This window comes from Rhinolophus sinicus, linkage group LG05 (genome assembly GCF_036562045.2).
Source record: "Rhinolophus sinicus isolate RSC01 linkage group LG05, ASM3656204v1, whole genome shotgun sequence".
Classification (NCBI taxonomy): domain Eukaryota; kingdom Metazoa; phylum Chordata; class Mammalia; order Chiroptera; family Rhinolophidae; genus Rhinolophus; species Rhinolophus sinicus.
The window spans coordinates 85774248-85793479 of NC_133755.1; the positions used below are offsets into that span (position 1 = coordinate 85774248).

At 39.7% G+C, this 19232-nt stretch overlaps 1 protein-coding gene across 2 annotated transcripts in view; it reads left to right on the plus strand.

Moving 5' to 3' along the window:
- Window positions 1–19232, plus strand: part of KIF6 (kinesin family member 6) — a 408069-nt gene that overhangs the window by 186566 nt on the left and 202271 nt on the right. For both annotated transcript variants that reach the window (XM_074332873.1, XM_074332874.1), the window contains 3 exons: window positions 5629–5734; window positions 6995–7133; window positions 11748–11951. In XM_074332873.1, the coding sequence (XP_074188974.1) occupies window positions 5629–5734; window positions 6995–7133; window positions 11748–11951 (449 nt within the window). The remainder of the gene's footprint in view (window positions 1–5628; window positions 5735–6994; window positions 7134–11747; window positions 11952–19232) is intronic.

The window sequence follows — 19232 nt, forward strand, 5'->3', positions numbered from 1 at the left end:
ATAGATGATACCAGTTAGGGTCTTAAATCAGAACTCCTTCCAAGTTAGCCCTTTGGAATGAGTTGCCTACTCCTCTCCCAGAACCAGCGAGAAGCTAGATGAGCTAAGGACCATTAGTTCAAGAATACCAGGCATTTCCATGATTCTACCACAAAACATCCCTGACCCACCAACTGGAGTATTTTTTTATCTACCTCTTTCCAGCTCCCTATCAGAGGACAAGTTTCTGTTACTTTTCACGCCCTAGCCTTGTTTTCAGTAAATTCCCTGGAGTAATACTGTGCTGTGCAACACTTCTATCATTTTGTCCCCCAATTACAAAGGCATGCTCCCCTCCCACACCCTGGGGCACACTTCTCATAGCTACCCCAGTGGTTTAGAACCAGCCCGGGTTTCCATGCCCCAGTGTAGGTATGCTCTTCTTACTGATGTCCCGTTCCTCTTTTCTCTAACTTTCCTACAATTAGTACCACAGTGATATGGCTTTCAGCCCATTTTTAGAAGCTAATGCTGATGGGAAAATGTCCACACAAAAATTTTTTTAAAAAATGATTTCAGAATAATGAAAACATAATCACATTCAATGTATAAACAATGAAGTTAATTTAATAAACAGTTACATGTAACATCATCATAAAAATATTACAGAAGAGCGAGTTTAGCTTGGTTCACTAGTCTCCTTTATCATAGGGAGATAATAAATGTTCTTGAGCCAAATGCAACCAGGCAGAAGTCTCAGGACTGCTGCCCTCCCTTCCTTCCTTCCTTCCTTCCTTCCTTCCTTCCTTCCTTCCTTCCTTCCTTCCTTCCTTCCTTCCTTCCTTCCTTCCTTCCTTCCTTCCTTCCTTCCTTGTCTCTTCTGTCGCTTTGTGTATGGTACAGGGTACTTGCAGAATCCTTGCAAAGGAATTCATTGTTAACCTATCAATATAGTGTAAGTATTTTTAATGTCAATAAATATAAATCTTTCTTCACCATAATTTTAAATAGTTGCTTAACTATGTGTATAACTATACCATAATTTATTTAACTAATTTCCTAGTGTGGGGCATTCTGATTCTTTTCTAACTTCTTTTGCTGTTATACATCATGATGGTCCCTGGCGTTGTTAAGATCTAAGCAACTGCTACTCAGTTATTTCCTGCTGCTCTATTCACCTATTTAGCTCTTCATAGAATTCGAGTAGGTATGGTACCAGTACATTCGTACTGTGGAATACTATGTGGCTGTTAAAAATGAAATAGCTCTACTATATATCTACTGACGTGGGAGATTATGTGTGATAAATTGTTTAGAAAAATAATGGCGCAGAACACTATTCAGAGTGTAATCTCATTTTTGTAAAAATGAACAAAGCAGTATTTCATAAATACATTGCCAAAACATGGTATTTTAATAAATTCAGTACCCCTGTTTTAGTATGGTACGTAAGTGCTTAAAAACTTGGATCCTGAAACCAGCCTACCTGAGTTTGAATCCAGCTCTGCCATTTGCCAGCTGTGTGACCTTGGGCAAGATATTTAAACTCGCTGTACTTACAATTTCTTCACGTATAATATGAGGATAATAATAGCACTTATCTACCTGCTGTGAGCATTAAGGAAATGATGTATGCAAAGGCACAGAACAGTGTCTAGCATTTAGTGCTTATTCAAGGAATATTAGCTGTTGTCAATGATAATGAACTTGCTTTTCTTTTTTATTCATACTATTAGATGTAAATTTCCACACAAATATGGTTGCCGACAAAACTTTACTTTTGGGCAAGAAATATTGAGAACAGAAAGAAAGGAGTACAGTGGTCTCAAGGGGGTAAAGCACATATTAGGAAATATGGTCAATTCTTGCTATGTAGCCAGGTATTAAAATCTATAATACAGTCAAGTTGCTGAACTAGGTTGTAGGCTGTCAGAGGTGTCTCATTAGCAGTCAGTGTGGAGCAGATAGGTATGGTCTCCAAACGTCCACCAGTCGCCTACCGTCAGCCAGGCTATATACCAGACACACAGAGATTATCTGTGATCTTTCCTATCCATATGAACCAGAAATGAATGTTATATGAAGGTGTGACAATTAAGTTCGTGAACTTGTTGCAACGATGTCACTAACTTTTTTTTATATCAGAGAGATTATTCATTATGAATTTGTACCAACTGGACAAACAGTTAACCAAGTTTACTATTTGGAAGTGCTGAAAAGGCTGCGTGAAAAAGTTAGACAACCTGAACTTTTCGCCAACAATTCATGGCTCTTGCATCACGACAATGCACCAGCTCACACGGCACTGTCTGTGAGGGAGTTTTTAGCCCGCAAACAAATAACTGTATTGGAACACCCTCCCTACTCACCTGACCTGGCCCCAGTGACTTCTTTCTTTACCCGAAGATAAAATATTGAAAGGAAGACATTTTGATAACATTCAGGACATCAAGGGTAATATGACGACAGCTCTGATGGCCATTCCAGAAAAAGAGTTCCAAAATTGCTTTGAAGGGTGGACTAGGCGCACTGGCGTCAGTGCATAGCTTCCCAAGGGGAGTACTTCGAAGGTGACCATAGTGATATTCAGCAATGAGGTATGTAGCACTTTTTCTAGGATGAGTTCGCAAACTTAGTTGTCAAACCTCATACAATTATTTTTACTTATCTCCTAGGGTTCTTTTTCTCTTCCTTCTTTTCTCTTAGTGAAAGTAGAGAAAAAGTAAAGTTTCTTGTTTACTTGGGCTTTTCCTAAAGAACAGACTTTATTGTATTCACTTGACCTCCTTAGAGAGCCTTTTCTGCAAACAGTTCTTCACTGTCCAGCAGGGTTCTAGCAGCTGGGAGACCCCTCAGTGGGAGTAGTGACTAGATATGGAATTTGGGAACTATTTTTGGAGATAGGAAAATGCAGGGAATTTGGGGTCAATCGTTCACTCTTAACTATTAGAGGAATACATCGGAAACATTTGAATTCGGCATTTTACTGAATTTTAATTATTAGACCAAGTTCTCGGTTAATAAGAAAATAAATTCAACTATACATCAAATGTGTAAATGAAAGACCAGGCCTTTTTCTTATTTAAAGGGGCTCTGTGGTCTCAAGCACTGAGGGGAAAAAAAATTCCACATCAAAAGGCCTGATTTTCATTCTTAGCAGACTAATTGATTCCCAGAAATAGTAAATCAGTTCTTTCATTTAGGAAGAAGGTTTTAACCATTTCTTTGCAACATGTCCCTGGTAATCTTTGTACCCTATACCATTATTGTGTGAGACAAGAGTCTTGATATATTTCATTAGCCAAAGCCCTGTGAGATTGAGTGATTTGCCAGTGGTCATCCGCCCAGCCATCAGGCTTGTATCTTACAATGCTTGCTTGTGAACTAGGATTTCACTTCAGCCCTCTTCCACGGACTGTTTCCTAGATTATATACTTTATCATCCAACTGTACAGAAGAAATGATTTTCCAAAGAAAAAGCAAGAAGGAAGAATCGATTGGTTAACCATTGATTCTACCCTGATATTATCTGTTGGAAATTTTACGGACACCAGAAACCACAAAATGCTTTTACTCCAGAAAATGGGTATATCATCGAACTAATGGTGACTTTCAAAGTTCCAGAGTTTCTGCCAAGTATTCAGGGAAAATGCAAGTAATACACATTACTATTTTTTGATGACTCATTAAGTGGGAATTATAGACCCAGGCCTTCTCATGAGTTACAGCGGAAAGTAACAACTGTGAATATGTTGCCTCAATATCTATTATGAGAGGATCAGTATACCTATACTGTAGAATATTATGTTGCCATTAAAAATGAAATAGCTCTATTACATGTGTACTGACATACAAGATTATTTGTGGTAAAATGTTTAGAAAAATAGTGATGCTGAACACTATTCATAGTGTGATCTCATTTTTATAAACAGAAACAAAATCCACAAATAACATATGGATATAGGTATCTGCTTCAGTAAGAGCCAGAAGAACATATTTGAACTGATAGCAGTGGCTTCCCCAAGGTATCAAGAATGAATCAAGAACATGGGAATGGTGATGGGTGAAGGGGAAGAGAGGAATGTTTGCTTTCTAATTTATTCACATCTGCATTGTTTGGATTTTTTTCATAAACATGTATTTTGTAAGGTTTTATATAAAACATAAAAACACTTGTATCAGAAATTAATCTCTCTGTGTATCTGGTGTTCTACAAAGAAACAGTGTCAATCAGCACATAGTACAAATGACAAATACCCCTCCACCTGAAAAAACTCCTTAAAATTACAATATAAATTGTCTCACACTTATAAACATCAGCTGTTACATGTCACAGATTATAAGAAGAAATTAAAATAAAATCCAAAACTGCTATATGATGGAAATCATATTTTGTTTAATGGGCTGATAGTAACAGTGGAGGGGAAATGTGTGCAATTAAAAAAGATGCTGAAAGTATGCAAATATTTTCATAATGAGACAGATATGCTGCTGTTCTATTATGATACTTAACATCTCTGATACTGATTGCCGTGCTGACACCTTCCTTATAAAGAGTTCCATCTCAACACAGAGGGGGATAATTTCCATGGAAATGAATCCATTAACTAACATATTTGTATTGAGAACCGCATGTGTGTATTGCTTTTTATACAAGGAGAGGGAGAGGGAGAGGGAACAGAAAGATGAATAAAAGCCAAGCATGGCCTCACGATGCTTATAAACTAATGGCGGAGCCAAGGTGCTGCACAGATTCTAGAATACAACGTGGACGGTCATGATCCCAGATAAACCTACAAACTGAAGTAGCTCTTCAGAATAGAGGGGTTAAATGGTAGCACCAAAGATGTTTTGCTTTCTATTTTGTTTTGTTTTAGAATAGGAAAATCATTGTAAGCAAAGGGGAAGGAGTCAGTATGAAAAGGTGATAAGGAGAGAATGAATCAGGTAACCCTGGTAGACGCCTAAAGAGAGCCCCGCGGGAGAAGTTGGTCGTGAGAAGGAGGAAGGATATTATTCAAAATATGTAACAGAAGGAAGAGGGCCTGAGTGGTGAGGCATAAACGCTCTAAGATGAAGGAAAAGGAAACCGAAAGAGCCCACGTGTAACACCTTTGACTGTCTCAGTCTAGTGAGATGCAACATTATTGATAGAGAATGAAAGAGTAGTGACAGGCTTGGGAGCTGTGGGAAGGTTTGAAACTGCCACTGTGAAGAATATGAGTCAACCAGGAGTGATTCAAAGGGTTGTGGAGCAACATTGAGGTCATTGCTGAGGCTGAGTATTTATGAAGTTTTAATGAAATTAATAAACTTTTTCGTTACTTTCTCTAGCAGTTGCAGGTAGGCACAGGGACATAGAAATTAAGCTTGGCTATAATTCATGTTTTGTAGAAATCAGATGATTCTTATATGGAAAGCTGCATATGAAAATTTATTAGAAATTAATTGCAAATAATTGCATCATTTCAGATTTCAATGTGTCAGTTTCTTTCCCCTTAGTTTTTAGAGTCAAATCAGATTATTGTATTTCCATAAAAAAAGTGGGAACACTACCCTGTACTTCAAATGCTAACCAACAAAGTAATGCTGTTAGAATCTCTGAAGTTTCTAGCTCATAGTTGCTTCTCATGCATTATGTATTTTTAGGCTGGAAAAACTAATAACATCCTTTTTGGAAGACCAGGATCCAGAGAGTAGACTAGAGGTTGGCGCCGACATGCGTAAAATTCATCACTGTTTCCATCATTTAAAGGTAAATTTAAGCATTTCCTCTAACAGAATCCATCGTCTGCTAAGTTCAGACTGCAGTAAAGCTTTCTTAGTTGACCAGCTCTTGAAAGGTTAGGACGTAGCTTCATTCATCCAGAACAGTATGATCTTCTAACCGAGGCGGTGATTCTAACTGAATTTCTTCAGAGCTTGTACCTTACTTGCCAATGAATAAACTCGGACCATGGACTTCTAATTCTTTTTCCAGGAACCCCTACCTTGTACACAGAATAGGTCCATGTTCAAAAACCATTTATTTTCAAGCTCTGTCAAGAGAATTGTGTCCTTCATTTTTTCCCAGCAGTTTTCATTTATCCATATAAATCCTCGGTTTTTCTGTGCCTTAGGTTTTACCTTTTATGATGACACAGTGGGAGTGTCATTAACCTTTACTTCTACCCCACTTACAATTTGGCATACTTCTTTAAGATAAGAAACTTTTGTTGTTGAGTCTGCTGTGAGCCAGGCATAGGGAAGGCAAAGTTGAACAAGTAAGTCATGGACAGGACAGATATGTAAAGAATAATTATAGCACCTGGTAACGGCTATTTTATAAAGTGATGTGGGGTTATGGAGACAGGAAAAGAAGTTCGAGAGGAAACAAGGTTTGAGCAGGAATTTCCCAGTTTAGGGGAGAAGAGGTCAGATATCGGAGAGGGAAATGGGGAAGGAGGATAGAGAGAGGACAGGTAGGGAGAGAAAACATACCAAGCCAAGGCAACTGCATTGAAAAGACAAGGAGGTAAGAAAGGATGTTGTGGGGACAGAGTCCCAGAGAGCAGATCCCAGGCTCTTGGCCTAATGTGGAAAGGTGGTGGATCAGTTATTAGACGGTCATCAGCTGTAATCAGATGGCCGTCCACTATGGCTGGGTGGCCATCAGCTCTTACCAGTTATACATTAGCCATTAATATAACTGCCGTGGCTACGCTAGGGGGTTGTTTGGTTGGTTGGCAGAGAAGCGGACGGCAGGTTGCGGATCATGTGGCTCCTGCTTCCTGTCTCTTCAACCCAGCCACCAGCGAGAATATAGTGGTATGACTCCCCTATCTATGGCGCCATGGGTTTTCCTGTTTGGCCTCACCATGTCCTGCGTTCCTATGTGGGGAAGGGGACCAGAGACCCAGCATGACAGATGTGCATGTCTGATGTGTGCAAGGAATTGTTAAAGGTGGGAAGAGTCAAAGAAATAAAGAGATTTGGAGTAGAAGTACGGACACTAAACTCGTACTTCATCTTACAGAAACTGTTGAATGACAAGAAGACCCAGGGAAAAAGCACAGTGTCTTCCGAAATCAAAGACCAAGACGGCCAAGAACCATTAAAAGAGGAAGAATATAAAAAGCTACGAGATATTCTACAGCAGAGAGACAATGAAATCAGTATCCTTTCTGTGGCAATAAGAAACTCTCCCTCTACTGGCTTAGACGGGGAGTGGGAACACAGATGTCTTCCCCCGTAACCACATTACCCAGCTCCCCAGCCTGCTTCCAGGTCACATTGTTTCTTTCCATTTAGAAGTAAAATGTCCCTTCAGCAAACAAAATGGAGCAACTAATGAAAACCAGAGTTGCTAGAAAAGAAAAAAATTGACTTTGTTTTTAGCCAGATGGAGTTACTATTGCAGGGAAAATTTCAGTTTATTGAAAAGTATGGGCTTTTTTATCCCATCTCTTAACTTTAATTTTTTTTTTTTGTTACTACTCTGCGGTGCTCTTTCTGTTTCAGTCCTGAGCCAGGAGCCAGTAAGTTAACTGGTTATCTTTAGCTAGCTGACCGGACACCAGGCTGACCACAGCCTCACCATGGCCCAGAATTTGTGGCTGGCGTGTGGGTGAAACTCAAATGATGGCTGAAAAATGACAAATGGTATTTAGCTTATGAAGATCAGAGATTGATTTAAATGTAACTTTTTATTTAAAAGCCAGATCTACTGCTTTGGGTTCCACTTACAAATGTTCCCAAATTTGGAAGTGAGGACAGATGAGTGTTCAAGATAGAACTCTTACGGGCTTTGGGAGGTGGTGTATTTTGGGAGCTGAACTGGTAGCAGCCTGTGGGAGTTGCCTCCAGGGACAGGCTAGGTGGTTACTTCTAAAGAGCTCCTGTCCTGTGAGTTAGACCTCAGGTCTCCCAACATGTCCTCAGTATTGTTTCTTATTTTGTCTTTCAAGCTTCTTGTAAACGATTTGACATTTTCATGACATTTTCAGCCTTTTTTTAAAAAGTCACGCACAAGAAATTATTTATGAACAGATATTTCTGTTCATTTTTGAAAGATTACTAAAAGGCATTTTAGCTTCAGATATTGTGCAAAATGGATAAAAATAACCTACATGAAGGAAATCCAGTACTGAAGAGGTAAAAACAAACAAATACGAGGTAGGCACACTGCCTGATTAACTTCAGTCTCTAGTTTTAGTTGAGTATTAGCAGACCCTGTATGTCTGATTCAGGGGAGTTTTAGCTGTTTTATTATCAGGCCAGTAACAGTGGGTTCAGCTGTGAACGATATTCCCACACAAGCCCTTGTCTGTGAGTGCTGCCCACACGTGCTGTCACCCGTGCATTCCTTTTCCTCTGTCTTACCCTATCCACCTCCAGGACGGTCCCGGCCTAGATTTCAGTCCTGGCCACAGCCCCAGCCTGAGCTCTGCTTCTCTTCCTGGCCTTGATCCTAGTTTAAGATCTTCTCCCCTAAATGCTCCTAGCAACTTCTTAATCCCCTTCTGGGCTTATGAATGTCTGTGCATATAGGAGAGATGAAATGAGATATGACAGAGAGAGGGAACAGTTCTGAGTTTGTTCATATATGTTTATTTTAAGAAAGAGAGTAAGAAAGAGAGAGACATACATCATCTCTCTTCTCCACGGGCAAATCCAGGTACACTGTTCATGTGAAGCTACACAAGATTCTTTCTGACTGTGAATAACTCGAGCAGGGTCCCTTCCTTCTGAGACTCATCTTCACAATGATGGTGTGGAGGTATTATGGTGAAAAGAACACTGACCATGAAGTTCACCACAGAGTGACACCCCAGCTCTCCATTCATTAGCTGTACAACTATTCAGTGAAGCTGTTTCCTTCTCTTCAGGAAAGAGAGCATATGACCTGCCCCTCCAACATCACAGTGCTGAGCAAAACCAGTAAGATATTATCAGTTAGTGGAGAGTGCTGTGAGCACACTAGAGTGTTATATAATGATGGATGTGCCTCTGTAGACAATGGGTAAACTCAGAAGAAGGAAATATAGCAGCTAAGAATTACTCCTCATGAAGTTTATACTTCTCAAGGGCTAATGACCAAGAAAGGATACTGAAATTTCGGTTTTTCACAGTCGGGTTGGAGGATATTTCAAACTTTTTTTTTTTGGTAGAGCTATGAAGGCCAAAACTATCAGGAGGAATAAGAAAGACATAACTTACGGGGGGGCAAACAGTGGTACTACTTGCGCTCAACAAAAGAGTAATGCAACCAAAATGACAGTGAACAACACTGAAGGTTCTTGCAAAGAGAGTGAAAATGATGTCAGTTCCATGACATCAGTTTGAATAAAGTTCGGACACCCTTCAGAAAACATATAACAGTGTGTCATTTAATACCATACATAGAGCTTGACAGAAAAAAAGGCCCGAGTTAAACAGCGTGGGAAGGGGAAGAAGGAAGGTAGCACAGGAGATAGATTTGTACTGTGATTTTTATGAAATGTAAACTGGAACACGTTTGTGTGATTAAAATCTTCCAGGGGCTTCCCATTCTACTTAGAATAAAATTCAGACTCCTTGATCCAGACGATGAGGCCGTGTGTAATCGTGCCCCTGACTAGCCCCCTGACTTCATTTCTTCTGTCTCTGTCCCTTGTTTGTTAGGCTTCATTCACAGTGACCTTTCTGTTGTTCTTCTCTCACAGGGTTTTTCAACTTCAGCACCACAGACATTTGGGGCTGTAGAATTCTTTGTCGTGGGGACTGTCCTATGCATGTAGGATGTTTAGCAGCATCTCTGGCCTCTACCCGCTAGACTTCTGTAACAGCACCTACCTCCCACTCCAGTATGACAGCCAAACATGTCTCCAGACATGGCCAAATGTCCCCTGGGTTGTAAAAGAGCCTCTGTTTGGGAATTACTGCCAAGCCCATTTCTCCTTAGGGTGTCAGCACTAGCTGTTTCCTCTGCTTAGATAAACTCTTTCTCTGGCTGGTTCTTGTCATTCGGATCGCAGCTTAAATTCACTCTTACAAAGGGTAGCAGCCAGTGCAGAGTAGCTGCTCAGTCAGTCTTGACCTTTTTACAGTAAGCTATCTGGCACTTTTACTCGTGTGTGTGTGTCTGTGTGTGTGTAAGTAGTCTGTCTTTCCCCAGAAGGACATCTGCTTCATGAGAGTCTGCCTTTTGATTGTTCTTTCCCTGTGCCTGGAATAGTGCCTGACACATAGTACAAGCTCCAATAAATGTCACTGAATGGGTAAATGAAAGGACGTTGCCATTGCCCTATGTGAACCATTGAAATGCCTGATACTGTTGAAATGAGGTACTTACAAAGAGGAGTGGACGCTGTGGGCAGAGCCCTGTTCTTCTCCATCAGGCCAACGCTTAGACAGTACAGAGGTTGTGAACACCTTTGGTGGGTACAAGCTTTTTGGAGGCAAAGAACAGAAGCCACATTGGGATTATAAGGGAAAAATTGATTGTCATTCCAGAAATCAAAAAGTTGGGGTCAAAGCTGAGAAGGAAGATGGAGGTCAAACGATGTCCATGTTACTTGTCCAAGAATGTGTCACTGGATGCCCCCCCTCCATGCTGAGTATCAGTCTTCTCTCTGGCATCATCCTCATATCTCTTCAAACTCTGAGGTTCATGAAGCCATCTCTAGGGATGGCGAAGGCCTTGAATTCATCTTACTGCACATGCAGTTAGAGTTCTGACATTCTCAAGAGGGATTGTAGTCTTGCCTTTTAGTGATAGCAAAAGTCCCTTAGAGTTCCAGACATCCTGAACCTAAAGAACAGTGAAGTAGGGGAGAAGGGAATGATTTTATCCCTATCATCGGTGCTCCTCGTATATCTAAATGGCCTACAAAAGGTGCATTTTAAATGATAAATCAATGCTAATAACTTACCTCTTTTCAGTTCCATTTGGAACCAAATATTGGGTACCATGTTTTGCCAAGTATAATGCGCTCCCGTGTATAATGCGCACCCACGTTTTGGGCCCAAACTTTCAGGGGAAAAAAAAATCTTTCATTTTAATTTTTTAATTCAAATGTTTATTTGTTTCTATTTAGGTACTTGTTTTTTGTATTATAAAGGAATTTTAGCATTTATTTATTGATTACATTTTTAACTCATAAGCATAAATGAAAGAATCAAAAACATTGATATAGATACGGAATTAGTACTAACCATGTATAATGCACATCCTTATTTTCCCCTCGCAAATTTGGGCAAAAAAGTGTGCATTATGCACGGCAAAATATGGTACTTTTTAAAAAAGTGACTTGAAAGCCCCCTTTGAATGTGCTCTTACTAAGCACGTGTTGGACTTGGGCGTGCTCTGGTCACCAGGATTGATTTGGCCGATCTGCCAGCTGGGCAGCTTCTGGCGTTCTCTCTCCCCGCTCCTCCTGAGCAGCTTCCTGGATTAAACTCTGACATATGCATCGCTCCGTTGCCTGCTGCTACTCAGTGTTCATTTTATTTTTTATAAACCTTTCCAAAAAATGTAAGGCTTAGTTGGTTTCCACCTAGAACATTTTAAAGACCTTTGGGTTTGCTATCTTTTCCTGTAATGGCACCATATTGAAAGACCAGTAGCCTCCTAAACTGGCCATAACTCTATCTGTGACTTCAGGAAATTGAAGACTTCCTTTAGTCAGTCTTTACCATGTGACAAATACTAAATACATATTGTTGGCAATATTAATCCCATTTAAAACATTCATGTTTTGATCATTATAATCAATCTTGAGTCACTAAATCCTTAAGTCAAATCTCAGATATTCTGGTCAATATGTTAAAGAAGGAAAAGAAGAAAGCTCAAGATGCTCTCCACTTATCTAGCGTGGATAGAAATGAATTTAGACACTCACAGAGCTCACCTGGGAACCCAGAAGGTCCAAGGACGTCATCCTCAGCTTCCACACAGGTCCAGGATGCCAGCACTTTTGGGTACAGATCCACTTTGCTCCAGAGAAAAACAGGTCAGTGATATTCATTTATAAATAGAAATATAACCTTAAGTAGAAAATATACACTATCATAAATTATATATCTTTGTAAAAAGTAAAAATAGTAAATCATTATAATTTTATCATTTGATTCATCATTGTCATTCTTACGATTTTTATTAGTACTAATATTTCTTGAGGTTGTGTAGTTGTAGCAGCAGCAGCTGCTGCTGTAGCAACAATAACAAAAAAATGCCAAGTGAAGTTTATCCATCCTAAAAAAATAAATAAATAAATAAAAATTCTAGTATCCCTCATTCTCCATAATAGAATTCAGTATAGCATCTTTTAGTTTTAGTATATGTGCTGCCAAAGCGAGCACCTAGCATCTTTTAGTTTTAAATGTGCAAGTATGAAGGCTCTGTCAATTTACTTGGTAGAATTTTTTATAACTATCAAATCTATTAAATTAAATACCAGTTTCCAAAATTGATGGCTGACCAGAAAAAATAAAGTCTGAATTGTCACAGAGTTCAGAGGCAGAAATAGATGAGTCCAGGGCAACAGAAGAAAAGCTGACTTGAGAAAGGAACAAAAACTTTCCTCTGATATAGGAAAGAAAGAATAAGGACAGGTGTTGCATTACTGATGTGTTGATACTGCTTATTTCTAAATTTGAGTGAGCTATCTGCAGCAAAATAACTTAAAACCATTACCACAGTCTGCCTTAAAGGACAGTAAATGAACAAAATTTTGTCAGATAATTTCACAGGGTTGCACCGGCTCAGAGTCTCATCCCCCATTTGTAGCTTTTAATAAATGTGCAGAACTTCAACTACAGAACCACGCTAGAAGCCCAGGTTGGTTTCCGAGACTTTTCACTTTCTATTAGACCAGCAGTGCATGATGTACAGTAATGTGACTGATGCCTTTCTCTTGATGACATTGAGGAATCTGAAGTATGGAATGTACTAGAACAAAGGGGTGAAAAACTTCCCTTTTTTGGCAACATAGTTTGAAACTTGCTGTATAAACATTTGTTGGGATGGGCGACCTGACATGCATGGTTTTCTAAAGGGTTTAGCTTGGGAATAATTAGAGTATGATGCTTATTAAGAAAGAGGATGTAAAGTACAGCATGAGGAATATAGTCAATAATACTGTAATAACTCTGTAGGGTGCCAGGTAGACTTATCAGGGGGATCACTTTGTAAGTTGTATAAATGTCTAACCACTATGCTATACACCTGAAACTAATATAATATTAAATGTCAACTGTAATTGACAAATAAAAAGTTTACTGCGATATAAACCTTGAAAAACAAAATAAAAGAAATACATTTTTCAGTTAATAAGGACAAGATTAATAAGCCTAGAAGTATATTTTGTGATATCATATCCCTTTATCTCTTTTTAAAATTAAATTTATTGGTGTAACATTGGTTCATAACATTATATAATTTTCAGGTGTGCAAGATTATAATTCGACATCTATATACTCTATTTCATGCTTCCCACCTGAAGTCTAGTTTCCTTCTGTTACCCTACGTTTGATCCCCTTTATCTCTTAACTCCAAGTCTTCTTGAATATTTTTTTAGTAACATGGTAGGATACATTCAAAATCACAGGAAACCAAAAATGCTATTTTTACCATTTATCATTGTGGCTGTAGACAGGGAAAAGTAATTATTCCTCTCTGTGATTGTTTTCCATACGGCATTCCTGTACTCTATTATGGGTAATAGCTGGTTGGGGAAAAAAAGAGGCCCTCCTGATTGGTGAGTTCATTAGCTCATCCATCAATTTACTTATTCCTTTGCTCATTCAACATATATTTATTGAGTATACACTTTGTTCTACCGTGTTTCCCTGAAAATAACACCTTTCTGGACAATCAGCTCTAGTGCATCTTTTGGAGCAAAAATTAATATAAGACCCAGTCTTATTTTACCATAATGTAAGACTGGGTCTTATATTAATTTTTGTTCCAAAAGACGCATTAGAGCTGATTGTCTGGCTAGGTCTTATTTTCGGTAGGTACTTTGCTAATTATTATTACAACTAAAGCTTACATAGCCCTTATATGTATATCAGGTACTAGTCAAAGTTCTCTGCTTGAATTAACTCATCGAATCCTTATCCTATAAGCTCTTGTTTTACCCCATATTACAGATGAGGACATACATGGACAAACACAATCTCTGACCTCAGAGTACTTAGACATTGACAGGGAAGAGAGCCTTAAATTAATTACAAAGTATACTTGTATATTACTCAGGGAGCATATACCAGGAAACCGTACCTCAAGTTTAGACCAGAAAGATCCAGAGAGGGACACGGGGGTAGGAGTGTGGCTGGAAGGAATATTACAAGCAGAAGGAATCACTTGAATAGCTTTTAGGGCCTTTGTGGTAGAAAGGAGCATTTTGGGAAGTGAAAAATCCAAGATGGTTGGGATTCAGGGAGTGAGAGCCTGGGAAGACAGGTTGAGTACCATGTGCGGAACAGACTGGTAGAGGACACAGAGTTCGCATGAACAGTTAGAAGGCCATTGTAGGATAGCCGTCCAGGCCAAAGGGTAGGGGTTGACGGGAGCGAGGTGGGGGGATCAGAAGCCTAGAGGAGGTAATGTGAACAGGGCTTGGTGACTAAAGAATGTGGGGGGAAAGGGTGAAGATTGGCCTCCAGGTCTCTGGGTGGCCGGTGAGGCTCTTCGTGGACGGAAGGAGCTGTGCCTCCGTTGGCCCTACGATGGGCATTGTTGGCTGCAGCGATCAGAACATTGGCTACGCTGCTGAAATGAAAGGGAACAGTCAGTACCCACATCAGAACCCAGGCTCATGATGGAACAGACTCGGTGTCCTGGCCTTTCCCTAAGGTGCACACCACGTGCCGTGCAGAAATGGCCTCAGACGTCACTGCCCAACCCTTGCTGTGGGCCAGACCTGTTCTATTTCTATTTTCTCTTGCCCACACCATCTCTCTTCTCATAATTCTTCTTCCCCACAGCATCTCATAATCTGTCTCCTAACTCATAATTACAGTCCGCTTTCAGAAACTCTTTTTCTCCCTTGATACTGCTATCGAGACAGACTGTAGTTCTGTTTGGAAAATGAATTACGTTTACTTAAATAGAAAATCACTGAAAAAATAATGGAAATCGTTTGTAAAGTCCAAGTACAAAGGAGGTAAAAGAGTTTTGGAGAAAAGCCGTACAGTTGAAAGGGTTTTTTAGTTGTTTTAACTGTCATTAGATATAGTTGTAGCAATAGTTTTAAATAGAAGTAGGCTCACAAATGGATTGATAATGATCTAAGCATTTGGAGGAGGGATTAATGGGAGCTTGATTTTATTTTTTGGCAAAACTACAAACAGGATGAAAATTGCTGTGGATGAACCAATGCTGCAAAGCAACAGGTAATGGGATAGTTTGTTACAATGTTTAAGATCCTAGCAAATGATTAGGCTTTTATTATCACATTATTTTATATACAAGAAGCTTGTGTACTCTAAACCAAATACAGAAAATTAATCACCATGTTGTTTAAAAGTATTTCCGCCTGATGCAGTTGTTGTCAATTTCTATTAACCGTCCCTGGGGTTGTTTTTAATGCAGAAAGCAACTCAGTTTGACTGCCTTCCTCTCTGAGACTGCTGTCAAACTGTCACTATTTTGATGACCCTCCCCTTTCTTCCATTTACCCCTATTTTATGCTGAAAATGACTCCCTTCCAATTTCTCATGTTAAAAGAAAATGAAACCAAGTTCATGGTTCACTAGAGAGTCCCACAGAGTCACTGTGCAATCAGCCTGCCAAGGCTGAGGAAGGTTAGGGGCTTTGGGGTTTTTTGTTGTTGTTTTGGAGGTTAAATGTCTGTTTTGGTTTTATTGAAATAATGGGAGGGATTGTTCAGCTCCACAGTTTAAAAGAGTCATATTGTTCTCTTTAAAATAGCAGTTTTATAGTTTGTCTTTTGTTTCTGGAATTGTTATTTTTTGGTTTGTTGTTGTTCTTTTGTTTTGTTTTTGTATTTTGTTTGTTTGGTCCCCCCCCCCCCCCCCCCCCCCCGTTTTAGTTCTCTGACTGTAAGTTCCAAATAGCCACCTGGAGCCAGCCAGTATTCCAAAAGCCCCTGATGACTCACCACATCGTTTAACTGTTTGAGATGCTCACAGAACCCACTCATCACAGGTGATGTCATTAGCATCTGAAAATGTGAATTGAAAGCCGTGGCTCCAGGCTATTTTCTCTTACTCCTTGAGAGTTTATTAAATCTCCACTAAGCGCATGGAAGGTACAAGGGTACATGTTATAGGGAGTACCAAGGTGAACTGAGAAATGGTCTCTGGCTCTGGGAGCTTACATTTAAGTAGAGAGGGCTGGCTTGGTACCCAAAAGCAGGAAACAAAATAAGAAGTGCTGTAAGTGGGAGCTAGGAGAAATGCTATGGAAATTCAAAGGATAAGGGAAGAATTTTAATAAGTAGATCGGGAAAAGTTTTACAAGAGCAAGTGACATGGGAGTTAGCTCTCAAAGGATTGGTAGAATTTGGAAATTCAAAGATTGAGGGAAGAACATTCTAAACATTCCAGGTGTAAAGAATATTATGAGCAAAGGCTTAGGAACAGGAAAGCAAGGAAAACTATGTAGACTTGGCAGGGATATTTGTTTAGTTGGAGCCTTGAAGATATACAGGAAATAAGAAATAAGGCTACAAAAATAAGTGACAAATTGTTAGGATGGTTGCTTGTGGGGAAGGGAATAGAGAAATAGATGGGAACTTCCCTTTTCAACTTTCTATGCTTTCATATTGTCTTCATTTCTTGCATGTCTTTTATATATACATATATATATATATATATATGTATATATACATACATATATATACGTATATATGTATATATACATACATATATATGTGTATGTATATATATATATAGTTTTTCTTTAATTAGTTTCAGGTGTACAAAACAACTGTTAGACATTTCACCCCTCACAAAGTGATACCCCCCCCCAATCTATTGCCCTTCTGTTCTGACATGGTATATATCTACCAGTTAGCTCATTTGGTTAGAGCGTGGGCTAGTAGCACCAAGGTTGCCGGTTCGATCCCTGCATGGGCCACTGTGAGCTGTGCCCACCTTAAAAAAAAAAAAAAGAAAAGAAAGAAAAAGGAAAAAAAAAACCTTGCAATTTCTTGCATTTCTTTGTTGAATAAGTAGGGCCACATTATGAAAACCCTCGAATGCCAAGCCAGGGAATTTTCGTTTGGTTGCAAGGGAACCACCAACGCAGAGAGGCAGGTGATGGTTGTACTCTGGTGAGGTTTCTTTGGAAGAAGTCTTTAGGATATGTTGGAGATGAGGCCCTGGAGGTTTGAGGAAGTGGCTTAGGAAATATCATAATACTCCATGTTGGGAGTGATGGAAACAGAGATGAGACGAGGAACATGAAGAACTGTTATTATGGAGGGAGCCCACAGCAGTTCTTCGTGGCGTAAAGGACAGCTGTGTTTCTTGTCCTTCTTCCTGGCTGTCTAAGTTCTCCTGGCACTGAGCACGCAGCTACGGGCACAGCCGGAGAATGGGGTAGCTGGTGCTTCTCTGGGATGCTGCTTCAAAACCTTGACTCAGTTCCTTGAGTCTGCTTTACTCTTGTTCAAAGGATTGCTCTCTAGACCAAAGCTACCATTATAAAGATTTAGCATACCCAGTCCGCCACTAAGCTGAAAGCTCAAAGATAAGTCCATGGAGGCAAAACTCACTCATAAACCAACCAGAGAAAAAGAACATAGATCCTTTGCAGCTTGCTTTGTTGTAGGCCTCGGGCACAAATGTCCACCGCTTGCATTTCAAATCTCTCATGATCCATCTTACCCACTCTCTTGGAACGGACCGCTTTCATCTTTGCATTTCCTCATAAATGCAATTAAAGAGACAGTATATGAGTAATTGCCTTCTCTCTAGCTCTATGGCCAATCTCACTTCTGCAGAGCACACTACTGATCCGTTAGCCAAGGTTTGCTCTGAGTGCTAGCTCTGAGAAATGCATCTTTACGTCTCTCCCATTTGAAATAGGGGGGTTGAGGGGGAACAGAGAGAGAAAGAGAGAACATATCTCTGCTTTTAGGTCCAAAATCAAGGCTCACACCAATTTCTAAATGTTTGTTTTATCTGATAATGTTTGTGATTTCAATAAGGACTTTCAACTCAATAAGTAAACAAACGAATGGAAGTCAATGCATTTTCTAAAGGAAAGTGGCATGGCTTTAGATGGGATGCATTTTCTGGCATTTAGATGCAGCAGACACGCATCAACACCCATCTGCCTTATCAATCTTTCTATAGATCAATTTTGGAAATCACCATCTCTGAGCACGTCAAGAGTTTTTCGTGTAGTCGGGGAGATAAATAGATAGCTAAAGCTGCTTATCAGTGTAATGAATGCTCAAGAAAAGGGTCTGGATAGTTGAGGGTTCCTGCAAAACCCTAGTCTAGTCAGCCTTCAGTTCCATACTTTGGGGGAAAACAGTATAGTCAGGAAGGGGAACGCAGATTCTAAGTGTGGGGACGAGTCAACGAATGAGCAGTACAGTATCAAAGAGGCAGAAAGTACTTTGCTAAAATGGATACCTATTCCCTATGGATATTAAAATTACTAGGTTAGATATGTAAAAGGAATACATGAAACTGGAACCCAAGTGCTCTGGGAAATGATTTCGAAGAGAGATCTGCTGCTGTCAGTGAGGAGACGGTAGAAGAAGACATAGCCAGATAGAATGAACCGGAAAGGGGAAAGGTGTGCATATATTGTGTTGTTTGTGTGTTTATTTTCATCAGCATGAATGACCATTGTTCTAGAATCACAAGAGCAAACAGATAAAATGCAGACCAACATCCCCCTTTCCTCACCCTGTTGTAGGAAGAAGCCCATTCTGGGATCATGCCATTTTTTTTTTACCTTGTCCTGAAGTTTGGGGTGAAAGGCTATATTTCTACTCAGTACGTTCATAAAGTAGATAGGATATGGTCTGCACAAGCAAATGAATTCTTCAAAAATTGAAAGGAAATTCTTCCTTTCCTTTCAAAAACTGCTGGGAGAAGGTCTCGTAGAGTACCCTCACCAAACAGTAATGGAAGACCAATTGCCCAAGCGATTTACTTGTCTGCAACAGAAAAGTTAATAGTGGCCCTGGGCGTGGGGACCCTATCTTTTGGCTCTAGAATAGAGGATCATAAATGTGAAGATTGTGTCAGGACACAGGTGACTTGCATATTATTAAACAGTGCATTCAAAAATTAATTCTTCAATT